At 42.4% G+C, this 21,263-nt stretch overlaps 1 protein-coding gene across 1 annotated transcript in view; it reads left to right on the forward strand.

Moving 5' to 3' along the window:
- Positions 1-21,263, forward strand: part of LOC126426677 (E3 ubiquitin-protein ligase MIB2) — a 224,885-nt gene that overhangs the window by 89,354 nt on the left and 114,268 nt on the right. Inside the window, exon 7 of the mRNA XM_050088569.1 lies at positions 17,430-17,645. Within this exon, the coding sequence (XP_049944526.1) occupies positions 17,430-17,645 (216 nt within the window). The remainder of the gene's footprint in view (positions 1-17,429; positions 17,646-21,263) is intronic.

Raw genomic sequence — 21,263 nt, forward strand, 5'->3', positions numbered from 1 at the left:
TGCCTCACATGTTCCCATATTTCTAAGGAATCCAAACTGTTCTTCCCCGAGGTTGGCTTCTACCAGTTTTTCCATTCATCTGTAAAGAATTCGCGTTAGTATTTTGCAGCCGTTACTTATTAAACTGATAGTTCGGTAATTTTCACATTTGTCAATGCCTGCTTTCTTTGGGATTGGAATTATTATGCCCCCCCCCACACACACACACAACTGTCTTCCTATGTTGTGCCCATTCTACCACTAGGTCTTTCCTGGCCCATGGTGAGTGTACTGGAGTAAGGTGGGCTGCAGGGTGGGGTGGGGAAGATGGAGAGAGGTGGGAGGTAGGGATAGGGTTGGGGGAAGTGTCTAGCAGCTCGTGTGAGAGTGGGGAGCCATCTGTTGGCTAGTTGTGGGTGCAGAAAGAGGGGACAGGTGGCAGACGGCTGTGTGTGTGTGTGTGTGTGTGTGTGTGTGTGTGTGTGTGTGTGTATGTGTGTGTGTGTGTGTGTGTGTGTGTGTGTGTGTGTGTGTGCGCGCGCGCGGAAGGGGGGGGGGGGTGGGGAGTGCATTTCTCTTGCAGTTTGAGAAAGGAATTTCATTCTGAAAGCTGGCGTAGCAAAGCTCTGTAGTGTTTAATAAAAAAGAAGAAGAAAGAAAAAGGGGGGTTTTAAAAAATCGTTAATGGCTGTGAAAAAAGGGAAAGAATGAAATGCAAATCGGACTTCGTATTACAGAAAAGTTATCGGACTTCGCGATTCGGAAAGGCTATTGTTGGGGTGGTCCTTGTGGTGTTTCTGAGCAAAAGTCAAACCAATTTCCACTACAAAAATTATTTGCAAAGGCAGTCCATTGTCTCTCGAGAGCGGAAGCTTAATGCAGACGTAAAAACTTATTAGCTAGTCTTGGTCGGATGAAGACGAAAAAACTTATTGACGTGTAGACGTATTGTGGAAGTTTGTATGACATTTGGAGGAGAGAAGCAACATAAAATAAATTGCGTTTAATATCAAGACGGTTTTGTATACATTAGAAATTCCTGTACAATGAAACTTATTGCAAGATTTCGGAGCAGACTTTTCACGCAGAAATGAAGTAGGAGATTTTTGAAGACCTGGATGCCACACGAAAGAAGACATGTTAACTTGGTAAAGGATGAACTCTTATCTACGCCATTTCCCCCTGTCAGTTACATTTTGTTATTCTCTGTTCTTTTTCAAATAATTTTTGTGGTGGAAATTGGTTTGACTTTTGCTCAGAAACGCCACAAGGACCACCCCAACAATAGCTTTTCCGAATCACGAAGTCCGATAACTTTTCTGTAATACGAAGTCCGACTTGCATTTCATTCTTTCCCTTTTTCACGGTCATTAATGATTTTTAAAACCCACTTTTTATTCACCATTTCTTCCCACATTTTCAACCTTTTCTTTTCTTCTCTTCTCTTTTTCTTTTTTATTAACCACTACAGCTCTGTGCCTCTCATTCGTGTATCTGTCAACAGCGCAGCACTTTTGCCTTTTGGCGAGTCTTCTCTCTGTTCCTAACTAATTTATTATTCTCAACCGGAACTTTCCGTGCATTATTTCATAGCCGGCCGCAGTGGCCGAGCGGTTAAAGGCGCTACAGTCTGGAACCGCACGACCGCTGCGGTCGCAGGTTCGAATCCTGCCTCGGGCATGGATGTGTGTGATGTCCTTAGGTTAGTTAGGTTTAAGTAGTTCTAAGTTCTAGGGGACTTATGACCACAGCAGTTGAGTCCCATAGTGCTCAGAGCCATTTGAACCATTATTTCATACGAGATGTTACAGAGCCGAGATATTTGGTGGTTGCAGACACTTTACATTAACTGATGTCTTTGTGAGTTTGAATACTGTCAGCAGACGTTTTGCACGCAGATGTAACTCGTGTGATTACCAGCCACAAACTTAAAAGGCATAATTAGACATAAAGGTGTTGCATATTTACTCACTGGTCACAGATTTTTACACAAACCGACATAATGGTGTTGTCTGTGTGCTGACCAGATGAAGACCGGCAATTTTGGGGGACAGGTTGCCTATATAAAGACAGGCATAAGAACATGAAACAACTAAATGTTTTGAAAATTGACTAAATTAGATTTTGCTATTCTGAATGGATTCTTAAGACTTTAGTATTATCTGGTTTATGAAAAATGTTTCTGGTTCACAAAAGCATATGAAATATAATTATTCATCCATAGTCTGAAATCCCCTATTTACAAGTAGGCATCCATCTTGACGGAGTTGTCTCATTTTTGGTGAAAGTGTAGCTTAAAGTCCAACTTGAAGATATCACTGTAGGTGTTCGAAATGGTCACAATTAACATCGACACACAAATGATGCCACCGAACTGCAGCACGAACTACTGACTGCAACGTGTTTAAGTGGATATTTGCACGTGAATGTACAACGGATTCTCGAAGTTAGCCCAGTGTGCATGGCTTTTGTCTAAATGACGTCCTTTAGTGTTCCCCACAGGTAAAAGTCCAGAGGAGTTAGCTCGGGGGAACATGGTGGATACTCCACAGCACCTGTACACCCTATCCATCTTCCTGGTAGATTTTCATTGAGATATGTCCTAACACGATTTTGGTAATGGGCTGGGGGACCATCTTGTTGAAAATAAACTCTTTCATCTCGATACAAGTCTCGGATGGCAGGTAAAATGGATGTCTGATTGAATGACCCAATCAAGCCCCGGTAAGACAACCGACACCACACATTTACTCCCAGCAAATTCACAGCTTTGTCTACACGGACGTTTGGATTTTCGGCGGGGTAGCACTTCCACTTTGCTGGCTTCAGAATTCGCCGAACACTTGTGCAACCCACTCCAGTTTCACGGGCACACTGTCTCACAGACTTCTGTGGTGAGCGAGTGAATTGTTGTAACACATGACGGGAGTTAGCTGGACTTGATACTGTTACAAGGCGTCCAGATCGTTGTTTGTGTACATCTTTAACACAGCTTTCGGCTTCAAATTTGTCTCGAATGCGACAAATCGTTAAACGTGTCGGTGGCTCTGTTTGATACTCATTTCACCATTGCCGTTGAACCTCGATGTTTTCGTACTTAAAATACCACTTCAAAACTGACTTCCTTTCATCGAATGTAAACCTTGCGCCGGCCATGTTTACTCGAGTAACTAGGTGCAACTGAGAACAAAACACTGACTATCTGGTGACTGTCATCTGACAGAACAAAACAATGCAATACAATGCTTGTGTTTCGATTGCCAGAACTACAAACTATTACACTACCAAAGATGAAACCACTCCGTCAATTAGTTTGGCAGTTATGGACTTTTACACAGTGGATACATTTTTTTTGGACCCCTTTGTATTATGCAGTAATCTCTGTTTCTGACTGTATACCTTATAAATTCCCTACCATTATGAACTGTTCTATTGGGTACATATCTACCCAGTGATGGTCAACTATTCTTTTAAACTTGAGCAAGATTTCTGTACATGCTCCTGCCCTGTGCTGAAAGTTTCAAGTTCCTCACTGAGGTAGGACACTACTGAGGATATAGATAATTCTGCTTGTTTACATTGTCCTCAGTGCTTTGGTAATCACTGTTGCCACAACCGCATCAAGGACTCTTATACCAGTTTCGATGTGAACTTCCTCAAAAAGGATTGTGCGTTGTTCCTTTTTGTTGACATTTTAAAAGATCACTTGACTATATTCTGCTATGGTAGTTATTGAAGGCGTAACGCATTACACCTGTGTTAAAATAACGCTGACCACTTTTCCCATTTTATATAAAAATACAATATTTCAAAGAAAAGAAAATTTTACAAACAATAATTACTCAGTTTTTACAAAAATGTTTAGTTAAAATAGGAAAAATCTTAGCACTGCTGCTATAGCTAATTGGTATTTTGGTTTTTTACCCAGTTATTAGTAAAAAATAAAAACACGTGTTATAACTAAGACCAAAGAAATACTAAAACATTCCAGTTATTCAGAAGCAAAATACCGGTATCGGTTTTAACTGGTCGGCTCATCCCATCCTCAGGGAAGAAGCAGCAAATGTGTGTTGTAGGAATCCAGCACACAGGCAGTGGAGCTGTTGTGTTTGTGCAGTTAGTGATGTGATGCAGTGATGTGGAGATATGGAATGGGGAAGGGGTGGCAGGACGAGGGAAGGAAGGGAGAAACACTGGCTGGAGGGTGTGGGTGCACGGTCAGTGGAGACCGAGGCGACGAGGACTACGACAACAGAGGACGTGTTCTGAGGATGACTCTTGTGTGCGTAGTTCTGAAAAGCTAGCTGGCGGAAAGGATGCGGAGGGACCGGGTCGTGGAGAGCAGCCACTGAATTGACACTCTCACCTCGGCAGCACGTCAGCTGCCAGGTGGTAACTCCCCTGCTTTGGAGATACACTGCGTCCATTTGTCCTAATGACGTGTGAAAGAAATAGAATATTCCTGCTCAATATGCTGTCCAAAACAAACACTTAACTATAACATAATGCTCGCTTGAGGTCACGACTATCCTCCTTTGGTTAGACAGATGACGGTATAACACGTCACTTACTCCAAAGTGATGTACTATCCCTCACTTTACTAACATTTCACCCCCTCCATCCTCCATCTCCCATATCTACATCTACATCTACATCCATACCCCACAAACCACCTTACGGTATGTGACTGAGGGTACCTCGAGTACCTCTATCGGTTCTCCCTCCTATTCCAGTCTCGTATTGTTCGTGGAAAGAAGGATTGTCGGTATGCTTCTGTGTGGGCTCTAATATCTCTGATTTTATCCTCATGGTCTCTTCGCGAGATATACGTAGGAGGGAGCAATATACTGCTCGACTCTTCGGTGAAGGTATGTTCTCGAAACTTCAACAAAAGGCCGTACCGAGCTACTGAGCGCCTCTCCTGCAGAGTCTTCCACTGGAGTTGTATCTATCATCTCCGTAACGCTTTCGCAATTACTAGATGATCCTGTAACGAAGCGCGCTGCTCTCCATTGCATCTTCTCTATCTCTTCTATCAACCCTATCTGGTACGGATCCCACACTGGTGAGCAGTATTCAAGCAGTGGGCAAACAAGTATACTGTAACCTACTTCCTTTGTTTTCGCACTGCATTTCCTTAGAATTCATCCAATGGATCTCAGGCGTCTGCTTTACCGACGATTAATTTTATGTGGTCATTCCATTTTAAATCATTCCTAATGCCTACTCCCAGATAATTTATGGAATTAACTGCTTCCAGTTGCTGACCTGCTATATTGTAGCTAAATGATAAAGGATCTTTTTTTCTATGTATTAACAGCACATTCCACTTGTTTACATTGAGATTCAATTGCCTTTCCCTGCACCATGTGTCAGTTCATTGCAGATCCTCCTGCATTTCAATACAGTTTTCCATTGTTACAACCTCTCGATATATCACAGCATCATCCGCAAAAAGCCTCAGTGAACTTCCGATGTCATCCACAAGGTCGTTTATGTATATTGTGAGTAGCAATTGTCCTACGACACTCCCCTGCGGCACACCTGAAATCACTCTTACTTTGGAAGACTTCTCTCCATTGAGAATGACATGCTGCATTCTGTTATCTGGGAACTCTTCAATCCAATCACACAATTGGTCTGATAGTCCATACGCTCTTATTTTGTTCATTAAACGACTGGGGGGAACTGTATCGAACGCCTTGCGGAAGTCAAGAAACATGGCATCTACCTGGGAACCCGTGTCTATGGCCCTTTTAGTCTTGTGGACGAATAGCGCGAGCTGCGTTTCACACGATCATCTTTGTCAAAACCCATGCTGATTCCTACAGAGTAGATTTCTAGTCTCCAGGAAAGTCATTTTACTCGAACATAATACGTGTTCCAAAATTCTACAACTGATCGACGTTAGAGATATAGGTCTATAGTTCTACACATCTGTTAGACATCCCTTCTTGAAAACCAGGATGACCTGTGCCCTTTTCCAATCTTTTGGAATGCTACGCTCTTCTGGAGATCTACGGTACACTGATGCAAGAAGGGAGGCAAGTTCCTTCGCTTACTCTGTGTAATATCAGACTGGTATCCCGTCAGGTCTAACAGCTTTTCCTCTTTTGAGCAATTTTAATTGTTTTTCTATCCCTCTGTCATCAATTTCGAAATCTACCATTTTTGCGATCTGTGCAGCAATCTAGAGAAGCGACTACAGTGCAGTCTTCCTCTGTGAAACAGCTTTGGAAAAAGGCATTTAGTATTTCGGCCTTTAGTCTGTCATCCTCTGTTTCAGTACCATTTTGGTCACAGTGTGTCTGGACATTGATTTGATCCACCTACCACTTTGACATAAGACCAAAATTACTTAGGATTTTCTGCCAAGTCACTACATAGAACTTTACTTTCGAATTCATTGAGTGCCTCTCGCACTGCATTTCGCTTCATGTAGTTTTAGTTTGTCTGCAAGGCTTTGGCTATGTTTATGTTTGCTGTGAAGTTCCCTTTGCATCCGTAGCAGTTTTCTTACTCGGTTGTTGTACCACGGTTTCTCTTTTCCATCTTGATCTTGCTTGGCACATACTCAACTAATGCATATTGTACGATGGTTTTCAACTTTGTTCACTGATCCTGAACCCTATCTGTACTTGAGATAAAACTTTTGTGTTGAGCCGTCAAGTACTCTGAAATCTGCTTTTTGTAACTTCTGCTAAACAGAAAAATCTTCCTACCTTTTTTAATATTTCTATTTACAGCTGAAATCACCAATGCTGTAACCACTTTATGATCGCTGATTCCCTGTTCTGCGTTAACTGTTTCAATTAGTTTGGGTCTGTTTGTCACCAGAAGGTCTAATATGTTAGCGCCACGAGTCGGTAATCTGTTTAACTGCTCAAGGTAGTTTTCAGATAATGCATTTAAAAAAATTTCACTGGATTCTTTGTCCCTGGCACCCATTATAAACGTTTGAGTCTCCCAGTCTATATCTGGTAAATTACAATCTCCACCCAAAACTATAACATGGTCGGGAAATCAACTCAAAATATTTTCCAAATTTTCCATCAGGTGTTCTGCCACAACAGCTGCTGAGCCAGGGGGCCTATAGAGACATCCAATTACCATGTCTGAGCCTGCTTTAACCGTGACTTTCACCCAAATTATTTCACATTTCAGATCTCCGTCAATTTCCTTCGATACTATTGCACTTTTTATCGCTATAAACACGCCTCACCCTTCACTGTCCAACCTGTCTCTGTGGTATACATTCCAATCTGAGTTTAGAATTTCATTACTGTTTACATTTGTGACCATTTATTAATGAGAGCTGTTCTTGGACCTTTCTATAGACGCTCCTGCAGTTTACTATTACCACATTAATATTGTCATTCCACATTGCATTTTGCCTACTGCTACCTTGTCGCATCTCAGGAGCGATCTTGTCGGGCCTAGGGAGGGAATTCTCTAACCTAAAAAACCCACATGCGCACTCCACACATACTCCACTACCCTTGTAGCTGCTTCCTGCGTGTAGACCTATTCAGGGGGACCCTACATTTCTCCACCCGATAGCGGAGGTCGAGAAATTTGCGCTCCAGATCTCCGCAGAATCGTCTGAGCCTCTGGTTTAAGCCTTCCTCTCGGCTCCAAACCAGAGAACCGCGATCGGTTCTGGGAACGACACTACAAATAGTTAGCTCAGATTCCAGCCCGCGAGCGAGGCTTTCCGCCTTCACCACCTCTGCCAACTGCCTGTACGAACTGAGGATGACCTCTGAACCCAGACGGCAGGAGTCACTGGTGCCGTCATGAGCAACAATTTACAGTCGGAGTTGGGTGCACCCAGTGCTCTCTATCGCTGCCGGCAGGGCCTCCTCCACATCTCGGATGAGACCCCCCGGCAAGCAGACAGAGTGAACACTGGCCTTCTTCCTCGAGCTTTCTGCTATTTCCTTAAGGGAAATTCCAGCAGCATTTCCTGAACATTTGTGAAATTACAACGTGTATATTGCATACGGTTGTGCTATGAAATAAACAACTTAAGCATTACAAGGAGTCATCTGGTGACATTATTTGCAATTACATTGTATTCGGCTGCTACTCCCTTGTTTTAAGATACTTTTTGTATGTCTCTGTGCCCAGTCTAAAGAAATCGTCATTCAAAATAACAGAGGGGCTGAAACCAGTTGTGACAATAGAAACAGTGTAACACTGCTTTTTATGTTCTCAGAATCAACTTTTCTCCGCTGTTTACAGTCTTTATTATCTGCCTGTTCAAATTTTTTTGTAAACATTGTTGATTTGCATTGGCTTTTCTGTTGTCCTAATTATAAATTCCTCACCATTTCAAATCACTTTTATAAACACTCATGGAAGGGGGGCAGGAGAGCTGGGGGGAAGGACTTACATAATTGACATAAAATGATTCTTCTAAGTCATTGGCTTTTCACAAAAAGTAGTGTTTACAGATATTACACAGTTAACTATCTTAAAATGTTGTGTGATTAGGGCCTCCCGTCAAGCAGACGGTTCGCCGGGTGCAAGTCTTTCGATTTGACGCCACTTTGGCGGCTTGTGCGTCGATGGGGATGAAATGAAGGACAACACAACACCAAGTCCCTGAGCGGAGAAAATCTCCGACCCAGCCGGGAATCGAACCCGGGCCCTTAGGATTGACATTCTGTCGCGCTGACCGCTCAGCTACCGGGGGCAGACGTTAACTTTCTTGAGGTGTAGCCAATGTAACGATAATCATGTTGTGTGTAGTGTTGCCGTTAGTTGCGTTATTGAATCAGATGGCTAACTTCTTCATAATCTGGTTGGATGGAAAGTTGGCAGTGATCAACGAGAGCTACAATAGTGCCTCTGCTGGTATTGCATGAGAACAGATTTCTAACTATTGCACATGCAGTACTCTTTAATATAAATATGTGAGCTAAATGGGAATTATTGGCATACTTATTTCTTAAACGAAGAGCAGTGATTTTCATTTGTGGGAAGATGTTACCACTTAGTGTATCATCTATGTTTATATAAAAACATGATGATTTTTGTAGTGGTTGTTAGACTGGGACCTGACAGCGCAGCTAAAATTTAGCTCCACATTCTACTGTATTATATTCTATCCTAGAGAAGCCTATTTCATTGTATTGTCAAATATCTACATACAATCAACAACACAATGACAATTATCAAATGCAGTTCTCTCATTGGGTCCACCATTTTACGTAATCAGTAAACACTGTCTGTTGCAAAATGGTAAACAGTACTTTACATTTTTTTCTTAAATAAAATTAGAGTATGATGCAGTGAGTTTTATGATTTGATGTTATATATGTATCTCCTTTACACTGTGGCGCTGTAGACGAGTGTGTAACAAATGTCCAGGTCTTGTAATATGAGGTATGTCCACAAAGTAAGTTCCATTTGGTTATATAAAACAAACATATACAGATACAGAAAAAATATTTATTGTACAAAAATCTACAACTGTTAAACTACTTTTCTACACAGCTTCCGAAATTTTGTAGGCACTTGTCATAGTGTGGCACAAGTTCTTGTATGCCTTCTTCATAGAAGGTTGCCGTCTGTTTATTCAACCTTGTGGTAACATGTTCTTTCAGCTCATCATAATTGTTAAAGTGATGACCACCAAGGACAGAGATTAGGTGTAAGATGAGATGAAAGTCGCTAGGAGTGAGGTCCGGGTTGTACAGAGGATGATCAAACGCATCCCGGCGAAATTTTCATAAGAGTTGTTTGGTCACATTCGCCGTGTGAGGTCTGGCATTATCGTGGGGAGAAACAACACCTTTTGGCAGTATTCCCCGGTGCTTGTTCTGTATTGCACAGCGCAATGTATTAATGGTCTCGCAGTAGCCGTGTGCGTTGGTTGTTTGGCCTCATGGTAAGAAATCAATCAGGAAAATGCCTTTCTGTCCCAAAAAAACAGTGCACATGACTTTTCTAGGTGTCAAGATTTGCTTAGGCTTAAGCTTTGTGTGGGTTTAAGTGTGCCTCCATTCCATTGATTGCTGTTTTGTTTCAGGGGTGTCGTACGATACCCTAGTTTCATCCCCCGTGACTATCAGAGAAAGAAAACCATTGCCTTCTTCATTGTAGTGTGTCAAAAACTGAAGTGCACTGCCCATCTGTCATTTTTTGTGTTGTTCAGTAAGAATTTAGGGTACCCAACGTGAGCAAAGTTTTCAAAATTTCAGTTTTTCAGTAACAGTTTCATGAATTAGTGATCGTGAGATTTGCAGAACTTCTGTAGCAAGGGCATTAAGTGTAAACTTACGTTTGTGCTTAATCTTCTCTTCAGTTGTGTGATCCAGTTCATCAGTAACCACAAACGTTCATTCTTGAACAGTCTGACCCATTTTCTAACCATTAAATCACTCGTAGCAGTTTATCCGTAAACCTCGCAGACTTGCCAATGAATTTCCTTTGGTTTAAATTTCTTTGCATTTAGAAAACAAATCACAGATCTGATGTCACATGCGGCGGCATTTTCAATTACGGCTGACATTATAAAGGAGCACTACAGAACACACTGATACGTGTTACAAACCGGACACAATAGGAGGACCAGCCCCCCTCCCCTCTTCCCCCCCCCCCCCCCTCCACTTGTTTATTACATCAGAGAAATACACATTTTAAGACAAAATTTAACTACATGAAATATTGCTCCCAGTAAAGGTTAACATAAGCAGTGACAAAACTTAGTTCTCTTAAGGGTTTCTGCTGGCAACAAATTTTGAGGTGGCAATGTAAGGTTTATATCAATTTAGCTCGAACACATAGCTAGTGATTGAATCATGACACAGACACTTTAACAATTTTGGCAACAAATAAATAGCTTGAATTTGTACACACAGTAACCAACTAATCAACAGCCTTGCCATTGAATAAGTAGTAGGCCATTTGGAACGAATTAGCAACTAGGGGAGTTAATACCAACAGTCTTTAAATGTCTTGCTTTCCATTAAATAAACAAACTTACAGTAATTAAATGAATAACAAATCAAACATACTACGCTCCACTCAAAATCTTCAGTGGAAGCCAAGCCAAAATGAAGATTCCATTAACTGACTAGCACTGAAGTCACACTAAAGCTCATCTCTGTGTTCCCAGACACACACGGGGCAGACTTATACAAGACAAGATTTTGAAGGGAGCACGTCAGTAAAACCGGTAGTGGAGCTAACTCGCGCCACTTACTAGACCGGGGTAGAAAGTGATATACAATGAGGGTGCCTTAGTGCTATATTGCGCTACAAAATATTAATTCAAATGACCAATTCAAAATTAAGTATACATAAACCAGCATTAATTAGCAAGGAGTGACATCAGGTTGCTCGAAGGGATGACAACACTTAATTGAAAGGACGAATACCGGAGGTGGCAGTAACATTAAACACCTTCTCTGAGTTTTAACCAGGAGTCGCTTCCCGCTATACAAGTAAACATTTAACCAAGCACAAGGAAGGAACCCCAAAGAGAAAATTCAAATAAAACCCCCCAAAGATATTAAAGGACAGGGAACTCCAACTATTTAAATTTAAAAGAATTAGCTCTCCTCAAAGAGCCGGCCAGAGTGGCCGTGCGGTTGTAGGCGCTACAGTCTGGAACTGGGCGACCACTACGGTCGCAGGTTTGAATCCTGCCTCAGGCATGGATGTGTGTGATGTCCTTAGGTTAGTAACGTTTAATTAGTTCTAAGTTCTAGGCGACTGATGACCTCAAAAGTTAAGTCGCATAGTGCTCAGAGCCATTTGAACCATCTCCCCAAAGGCAGTGTAAACGCTAAGATCACACTTAAAGAGTCCACCAAAATTGATTACAAAAAGTCTTGTACATTTACTCCTTTTCTTTAAAGGAAACACAAGGCTGCTTAACTCCTGCTGGACATCTGGTATGGCTTGTGTAGGATACAGCACGCAGCAACCTAAGCTAAGCGGTCGCAAGACACGGCGAGTAAATTTAGGAGAGCAGACAGCCAGGCAGCCAACACACATCCTCCGTCCTGAACCGGCAGACCGCGTACAACCAACTCCACATGTACGTGGTGGCTTCCCGCCTCGTACCTCGCGGCATCTCAGCATTTAGCATGAGCAAACATCAACTGCCACTCGCCCCACGAATCCGGAAAACAACAAGACAAGCAAAGATAAAAAACATCGAAGGATCGATAATGGATATCTAAGAGACTGGCACGCCGGTAACGAGCGCCATGGCTCGGCTCACACACGTCGGCAGCAGCGATCTAAAAATGGCGTACACGTCTTCTCCTCGAGTCAGAGTAACTGCCGTGCTCAGAACTGCGATCGTAGTGCTGCCACTGATAGAAATAGAAACGGAACTTACTTTGTGGACGACCCTCGTAAATCTTGTGCGTCTGCTCATGTTTTTGATACAGGCATTAAAGTGCTGAATGTATTTATGAACTAGAAACCAAATAGAAAAGATCTACTAGAGGAAGTTGAAACAAACTATAATCCTTTAATGTTTGCTAGGAACATATGGACTGCCAGTACGTAAAACTTCTTCAGCTTTTTCTTTCCTACGTTCAATTTCAGTTCCTATCTCATTCACAAGGGACTGGATACTAATGTTGGTGCCATGAACAGCCTTCACATACTACAAAACTTTCTTTGGGTTTTGTAGAAGAGCATTTGAAAGTAGTCTGCTATGGTAGACACTAAAGGCTTCACACTTTGCTCTCTTGACACCAAATGTGTTTCATTCAGCATCCCCCTATCTCTAGTCCTATGCTGTGTTTGACACCAATAATAATAATAATAATAATAATTATTATTATTATTATTATTATTATTATTATTATGTAGTATGGAGAATTTCTGATTCCACTGTTCCCTGTCTTCAGCTTTTTCCTTCAGTCAGTTGTACCTCCTTCCATCTTTCATGTCGTCCAGATGTTGAATTCTTCATCTTCCTTATCGTGCGTTTCCTCTGAGTTTCCCTTCGAAGACATCATGTACGAGTCCCTCGTGTCTAAGTACATGTCCAATCCAGTTGGCCTTTCTCTGAAGAATTATATGCAGAGTACTTCTCTTCTGTCGTACTCTTCGCATTACATCATCATTTTTTATGCGATCTGTCCACTTGATCTTTTCCATTCTCCTCCAGCACCACATTTCAAAGCTCTCTAAGTATTTTTTCTCCTTCTTTCTCATGGTCCATGTCTCTGCTCCATACAGTGCAGTGCTCCAAATGCAATTATCAGTTTTTTCCTCAGTGCCAAACTCAACTTGCTGGTCAGCAGAGTCCTTTTCTTGGTGAAAGCAGCTTTGCCCATGGTGATTCGTGCTTGGATTTCGTTGGTGCAGTGGGCATCCTTTGTCGTAAAACTTCCCAGGTACTTGAACTGATTCACATTTTCCAATATGCAGTAGTTTCTGTTTTTTTTTAGAAGTTTCTTGAAAGTGACTGTATACTGTGGAAGTTCCCTCCCATTATGAACTATTCTACTGGGCACATACGAATGCATTGCATGGTCAACCGTTGTTTTAAACTTCAGCCAGGTTCCTCATTGAGATATGACACTCCTGATTTTTTTATCAAGTTTACGGAACATATACAGGGTGTTACAAAAAGGTACGGCCAAACTTTCAGGAAACATTCCTCACACACAAATAAAGAAAAGATGTTATGTGGACATGTGTCCGGAAACGCTTAATTTCCATGTTAGAGCTCATTTTAGTTTCGTCAATATGTACTGTACTTCCTCGATTCACCGCCAGTTGGCCCAATTGAAGGAAGGTAATGTTGACTTCGGTGCTCGTGCTGACATGCGACTCATTCCTCTACAGTACTAGCATCGAGCACATCAGTACGTAGCATCGACAGGTTAGTGTTCACCACGAACGTGGTTTTGCAGTCAGTGCAATGTTTACAAATGCGGAGTTGGCAGATGCCCATTCGATGTAAGGATTAGCATGGGGCAGTAGCCGTGGCGCGGTACGTTTGTATCGAGACAGATTTCCAGAACGAAGGTGTCCCGACAGGAAGACGTTCGAAGCAATCGATCGGCGTCTTAGGGAGCACGGAACATTCCAGCCTACGACTCGCGACTGGGGAAGACCTAGAACGACGAGGACATCTGCAGTGGACGAGGCAATTCTTCGTGCAGTTGACGATAACCCTAATGTCAGCGTCAGAGACGTTGCTGCTGTACAAGGTAACGTTGACCACGTCACTGCATGGAGAGTGCTACGGGAGAACCAGTTGTTTCCGTACCGTGTACAGCGTGTGCAGGCACTGTCAGCAGCTGATTGGCCTCCACGGGTATACTTCTGCGAATGGTTCATCCAACAATGTGTCAATCCTCATTTCAGTGCAAATGTTCTCTTTACTGATGAGGCTTCATTCCAACGTGATCAAATTGTAAATTTTCACAATCGACATTTGTGGGCTGACGAGAAACCGCACGCAATTGTGCATTCACATCATCAACACAGATTTTCTGTGAATGTTTGGGCAGGCATTGTTGGTGATGTCTTGACTGGGCCCCATGTTCTTCCACCTACGCTCAATGGAGCACATTATCATGATTTCATATGGGATACTGTACCTGTGCTGCTGGAACACGTGCCTTTACAAGTACAACACAACATGTGGTTCACGCATGATGGAGCTCCTGCACATTTCAGTCGAAGTGTTCGTACGCTTCTCAACAACAGATTCGGTGACCGATGGATTGGTAGAGGCGGACCAATTCCGTGGCCTCCATGCTCTCCTGACCTCAACCCTCTCGACTTTCATTTATGGGGCATTTGAAAGCTCTTGTCTACGCAACCCCGGTACCAAATGTAGAGACTCTTCGTGCTCGTATTGTGGACGGCTGTGATACAATACGCCATTCTCCAAGGCTGCATCAGGGATTCCGTGTGACGGAGGGTGGATGCACGTATCCTCGCTAACGGAGGACATTTTGAACATTTCCTGTAACAAAGTGTTTGTAGTCACGGTGGTACGTTCTGTTGCTGTGTGTTTCCATTCCATGATTAATGTGATTTGAAGAGAAGTAATAAAATGAGCTCTAACATGGAAAGTAAGCATTTCCGGACACATGTCCACATAACATACTTTCTTTCTTTGTGTGTGAGGAATGTTTCCTGAAAGTTTGGCCGTACCTTTTTGTAACACCCTGTATATCTTTCTGCTTGTGTTAATTGTCCTCTGTACTCTGGTAATCATTGTTGCCACAACCGTGTCATAATCACTGACACCAGTTGTGATGTGGATGTCCTCAAAGAGGTCAGGTCTATTTATTGATGTCAGATGCAATTATTAGTGGTGGTTTGAAATATAGAAAAAATGTGGATTTCACTACATTTGACGGTTGAACACACAAGGGAGCTGCGGCGATTTTTGTCACTTGGTATGATAAGGATGCTGAAGAGTTTTTGAGCCACATTATACTGGTGATGAGACCTGGATTTTTCATACGAGGGTGGTTTGAAAAGTTCTCGAAATTGCCACGAGCGGCCAGTGCTAGTCCAACGAGTTGTTGACGTAACATTCATTGGACTGTTGCCTGTAAACATGTGCCACATAAGTTCTGTTGGAAGAGAGCTGTGGCAGTGATGGCGCTCTGTTGTTGTTTCCACGTAGTGATTTGTGAAGATGGAAAAAATGGAGATTCGAGTAGTGATTAAGTACTTCATAAAGAAAGGTATGAAAGCCGAGGACAAAGGGACATTCGTGCCAATTTCCAGAATACACTGGGGGACTCAGCTCCTTCATATTCAAGTGTTTCCAAGTGGACAAATGAATTTAAATTTGGTCGGGAAAGCTTAGGTGGTGATCCACGCATTGATCGGCCAATATGTGTCACTACTCCAGAAATCATTGTGAAAGTGCACAAAATGGTTACGGAGGATCGCCGATTGAAAGTGCGTGAAATTGCTTGTGCCTGCCTGATGTCATCTGAAAGGGTATATCACATTTTAACTTAATAATTAGAAATGAAAAAATTATCTGCAAGATGGGTGCCATGACCCTTGACGCTAGATCAAAAGCGCATGAGAATGGACATATTGGAACAATGTTTGGCCTGTTTTAGGAGAAACGAAAACAATTTTTTGTGCCGTTTTGCGACCACAGATGAAACTAGGGTACACTACTATACCCCAGAGACAAAACAACTGTCAAAGCAGTGGAAACATGCTGATTCTCCACCACCAAAGAAAGCAAAGTCAATTCCTTTGGCAGGAAAGGTCATGGCATCAGTGTTCTGGGATGCAAAGGGGATTCTGTTTGTAGATTATCTTCCCACTGGGCAAACAATTACTGGAGAATACTATGCAAACCTCCTGGATGAATTGCATCAAAAGATGCACGAATAACGGCCAGGATTAGCAAGGAAGAAAGTCATCTTCCCTTAATACAATGCATGGCTGCACACATGTGCTGTTGCAATGGCAAAATTATATGAACTAAGGTATGAACTGTTGCCACACCTGCCTTATTCACCTGATACGGCTCCGTCAGACTTCCATCTCTTCCCAAAACTGAAAATTTTTTTTTTGGTGGACAAAGATTCACTTAAAAAGAAGAATTGATAGCTGGAGTTGACAACTATTTTGCAGGCCTGGAGGAAACTCATTATATACAGTGAAATAGCGTATTTCATGAACCCCAACAAAAAGAAACAAATTATGAGCACCAAAATCTTTACAGGCACTGTGTTCCAGGATTAAAAGGACGTCTTGCTCATTGACTTCATGCCTAGAGGACAGTTCGTAATTGCAGTGGCCTGCTGTCCAATCCTTTGCTAGCTACGCCACATCATCGAAAACAAACGATGTCGGTTGTTGTCTGGCTGCATTGTGTTTCTTCACGATATTGTTCACCTGCACTCTGCTGCATTGACAAAGGATTTGGTTTGGCAGTTTAAGTGGCAAAGTTTTGAACATCCACATTATAGCCCAGACTCGTTCCCAAGCAATTACCTTCTTGTTCCCAAATTGAACAATTTTTTTGGGGTGGAAATCACTATGGAAATGGCAATGAAGCGAAAGTGGATGTTACTGACTGGTTCGACAACTTGGTGGCAGTCAACTATGCTGAAGGCACAGGAAACGTTGTTGAGAGCTGTGACAAATGTTGAAATTCGAATAATTATTGTGTAAAAAATAGCTGAGGTGCCAAAAAATGTTGTACAATAAGTTTTGCTGCATTATGTGGATTTGAAAGTGTTGGGAGGAACAAGTATACTTTACTTTTAAAACCGTCCTAGCATTTTTATGGCGGCATACTTTGCTCGTTCCTGTGCAAGAATAAGGGTAAGTGGTTAATAGTGCAGGTTACTTTTTCTTAGTGTTACCTTTATGACTACTGTTATTATTTTCAAATAATTATCTGAAACAACTGCTACAGCCATTGCTATGCGAAGATGAGTGTCACAGTAGTTTCCCGCTTTTTTCCTACGCAGTACATCGGTACAGTCGGGACCGTGCACCGGGTGACGGAGCGCGGGGACATTCGCGTGCGCTACGAGGGCTGCAACAACCGCTGGACACTGCACCCTGCGGCGCTCACCAAGGTGAACACGTTCGCCGTGGGAGACACGGTGCGCGTGAAGGATGACTTGGCACTGGTGCGCGAGTACCAGAAGGGCCACGGGGAATGGAGTGAGGCGATGCGACCGGTGAGTACCGTCGTATTCTGCTGCCGCATGCAGTTGTCTTGTGCTCAGGTGGGAGACTATCCAGTTGTTCATATCTTGTGCTTTGTGAATGGGTTTTGTGCCTTTCATTTGACTGCTGGGTGTAATTTTGTGAGAGATTAAAACTATGTGCTGGAACAGGACTCGAACCTGGAACCTTATCGACTCAACTGTCTGGACATGACTCATTACTTGCCCTCGAAACCACATCCTTTCCACTTGTAGAGCTCTTTCTTTCTTGTACCCTGTGCCATTCATCAAGGAATTAAACCCACACCTAAATTATCTGTCAGTTTGAATGTTGTTGTGGTCTTCAGTCCTGAGACTGGTTTGATGCAGCTCTCCATGCTACTCTATCCTGTGCAAGCTTCTTCATCTCCCAGTACCTACTGCAACCTACATCCTTCTGAATGTGCTTAGTGTATTCATCTCTTCATCTCCCTCTACGATCTTTACCACCCACACTGCCCTCCAGTACTAAATTTGTGATCCCTTGATGCCTCAGAACATGTCCTACCAACCGGTCCCTTCTTCTAGTCAAGTTGTGCCACAAACTTCTCTTCTCCCCAATCCTATTCAATAACTCGTCATTAGTTATGTGATCTACTCATCTAATCTTCAGCATTCTTCTGTAGCACCACATTTCGAAAGCTTCTATTCTCTTCTTGTCCAAACTAGTTATCATCCATGTTTCATTTCCATACACTCCATACAAATACTTTCAGAAACGACTTCCTTACATTTAAATCTATACTCAATGTTAACAAATTTCTCTTCTTCAGAAACGCCTTCCTTGCCATTGCCAGTCTACATTTTATATCTTCTCGACTTCGACCATCATCAGTTATTTTGCTCCCCAAATAGCAAAACTCCTTTACAACTTTAAGTGTCTCATTTCCTAATCTAATTGCCTCAGCATCACCCGACTTAATTAGACTACATTCCATTATCATCATTTTGGTTTTGTTGATGTTCATCTTATATCCTCCTTTCAAGACACTATCCATTCCGTTCAACTGCTCTTCCAATTCCTTTGCTGTCTCTGAGAGAATTACAATGTCATCGGTGAACCTCAAGGTTTTTATTTCTTCTCCATGGATTTTAATACCTACTCCGAATTTTTCTTTTGTTTCCTTCACTGCTTACTCAATATTCCGATTGAATAACATCGGAGATAGGCTACAACCCTGTCTCACTCCCTTCCCAACCACTGCTTCCCTTTCATGCCCCTCGACTCTTCGAACTGCCATCTGGTTTCTGTACAAATTGTAAATAGCCTTTCGCTCCCTGTATTTTACCCCTGCCACCTTCAGAATTTTAAAGAGAGTATTCCAGTCAACATTGTCAAAAGCTTTCTCTAAGTCTACAAATGGTAGAAACATAGGTTTGCCTTTCCTTAATCTTTCTTCTAAGATAAGTCGTAAGGTCAGTATTGCCTCACGTGTTCCAGTGTTTCTACGGAATCCAAACTGATCTTCCCCGAGGTCATCAGTTTGAATAGACGATCATATACAGGGTGATTATAATTAAAGCTAAACTTTCAAACCGTTGTATAAATAACACCACTGGTCAGAATGACGTCAAATTGCAACAAAATATTATCAGAGAAGGGGGAAAATTATGGCAGATGCGAAATGAATAGTTACAAAGTGTAGCAATAGAGGTGCTGTAAGCATCACAATTTAATAGTGGCCGACTACAAATGAAAAATGAATCGTACAACAATGCCTGAGGTGTATGTCTGACGTTAAAGAAATTGTACTACTCGGTGTGCATGGGTGTACAGGTGTGATACTGTTAGTTACATAAGCCATCCACCACAACAGCATCATATTACATTGGATGGGAAAGATCTGTTTTTAATTGTCCTGAGGCCAAAAACCACATGAAAAACTTCAATCAAAATCAAATCACTTATTAATTTCTGTGTAACTGGTGCAAAACAAGTTCAATATGCTGTCAACCATTTCTGCAACAAGCTGAAATCGAGAAACAGCATGTTCCACAACTGATCGAAGTGTTTCCGGAGTCACGTTCAGGATGTGTTGCGCAATGCGTGCCTTCGGTACAGTGCTAAGTATGCAGACAGAACACTGAACACATCTTTCAGACAGCCCCACAGCCAGAAGTCACCCAGATTAAGATCAGGTGACCGGGACGGCCAGGCTGTAAGGAAATGGCGGCTGATGATTCTAGCATTTCCAAAATGGCGCTCAGCAGCTACTTAACTGGATTTGCAATGGGCGGAGATATGCCATCTTGCATAAAAATGATCCTATCCGCGCTATTGGTGAACTGGAATGACGTGGTTGTGCAAAAGACACTCGTAGCGCATACCAGTAACGGTACAGGTAACAGGACCGGAAGCACCTGTCTCTTCAAAAGAATATGGCCCTATGATAAATGCTGCCATAAACTCGCACCACACAGAGACCTATTCAGGATGAAGTGGTACTGGTTGATTTGCATGTGGATTTTTCGTTGCCTATATTCGACAGTTCTGTGTATTGACATATCCCGTCAGATGGAAGTGGGCTTCATCTGTCCACAAAATCTTCCACGGCTAATCATTGTCCACTTCCATGCGAGCAAGAAATTCTAAAGCAAAGGTCACTCTTGCTGGCAGGTCAACAGGAAGCAACTGGTGCACATAGCAAAGAAGGATGTTTCGTAGGATTTTACACCCCGTGCTCACGGGTATGTCCAATGTTCGGGCAGTTCTCCGTGCACTACACGTTTGCACACCACCACCCGTCTCCTCCTGCATTGCTGTGGCCACTGCTTCCACTGACATGGAATCATTCCTACCTCTACCCGGTTTCACACCAAAAGAACCCGTCTTTTCGAATTTCCGAATGATTTTCTCCAGGCCCATGGCACTCGTCAGACCAACGACTTTTTAAAACCCTTCAGTGTCCGGAACTTCTGCAGAGCGACGTGTGCACAATCATCATTCTGGTATTACAGCTTTACAAGCAGAGCGTGATCCTGCATTGAGACAGCCACGGCGAACGTTGCAGACGCGAAAGGAGGAAAAGCTGTGTACCGAGCGTGTTGATACCAAATTCAGTGCGTTGTGCGCATGACAGCTGTTTTCATTTACATATTCTGTTGCATACAGCACCATCTATTGATCAATTTTCACACTATTTTTGTCTTCTGCCGTACGTTTTCCGCCTTCTGATAATATTCCAGTAATAATGGTAATAATAATATTGACTCACAAGACACTAAAATAATTTATCGGCACACATTTTTAGGGTCGTTTCATGGGGGTATAATTTTTACAAGTTTTTCATTGACATTCCCCCTTTTAAATAAAATATGATTTCTTCCAGTACATAGTTCTTTTACAACTTTACCCCTCTGCTTAGAAGATTTAGATTTATGTAAGTGTTTTATTCTGCAAATTATGCTTCACAAGCAGTTTTATAAATTTCACGTAATGGGTTTCCTCCCCAAATTCAGTTGCTGTGAAGTGATGCTCACTGTTTATAAGTAAGAAACGTCTCTACAGTTGCAGCGAAGTGTTCTCGGGTGAGGTAATTCTACAAACTTCTGTAAATAGTATGTGCTTTAGCACAATAAAAGTGTGAGGTC

Source organism: Schistocerca serialis, chromosome 11, assembly GCF_023864345.2.
Source record: "Schistocerca serialis cubense isolate TAMUIC-IGC-003099 chromosome 11, iqSchSeri2.2, whole genome shotgun sequence".
NCBI lineage: Eukaryota > Metazoa > Arthropoda > Insecta > Orthoptera > Acrididae > Schistocerca > Schistocerca serialis.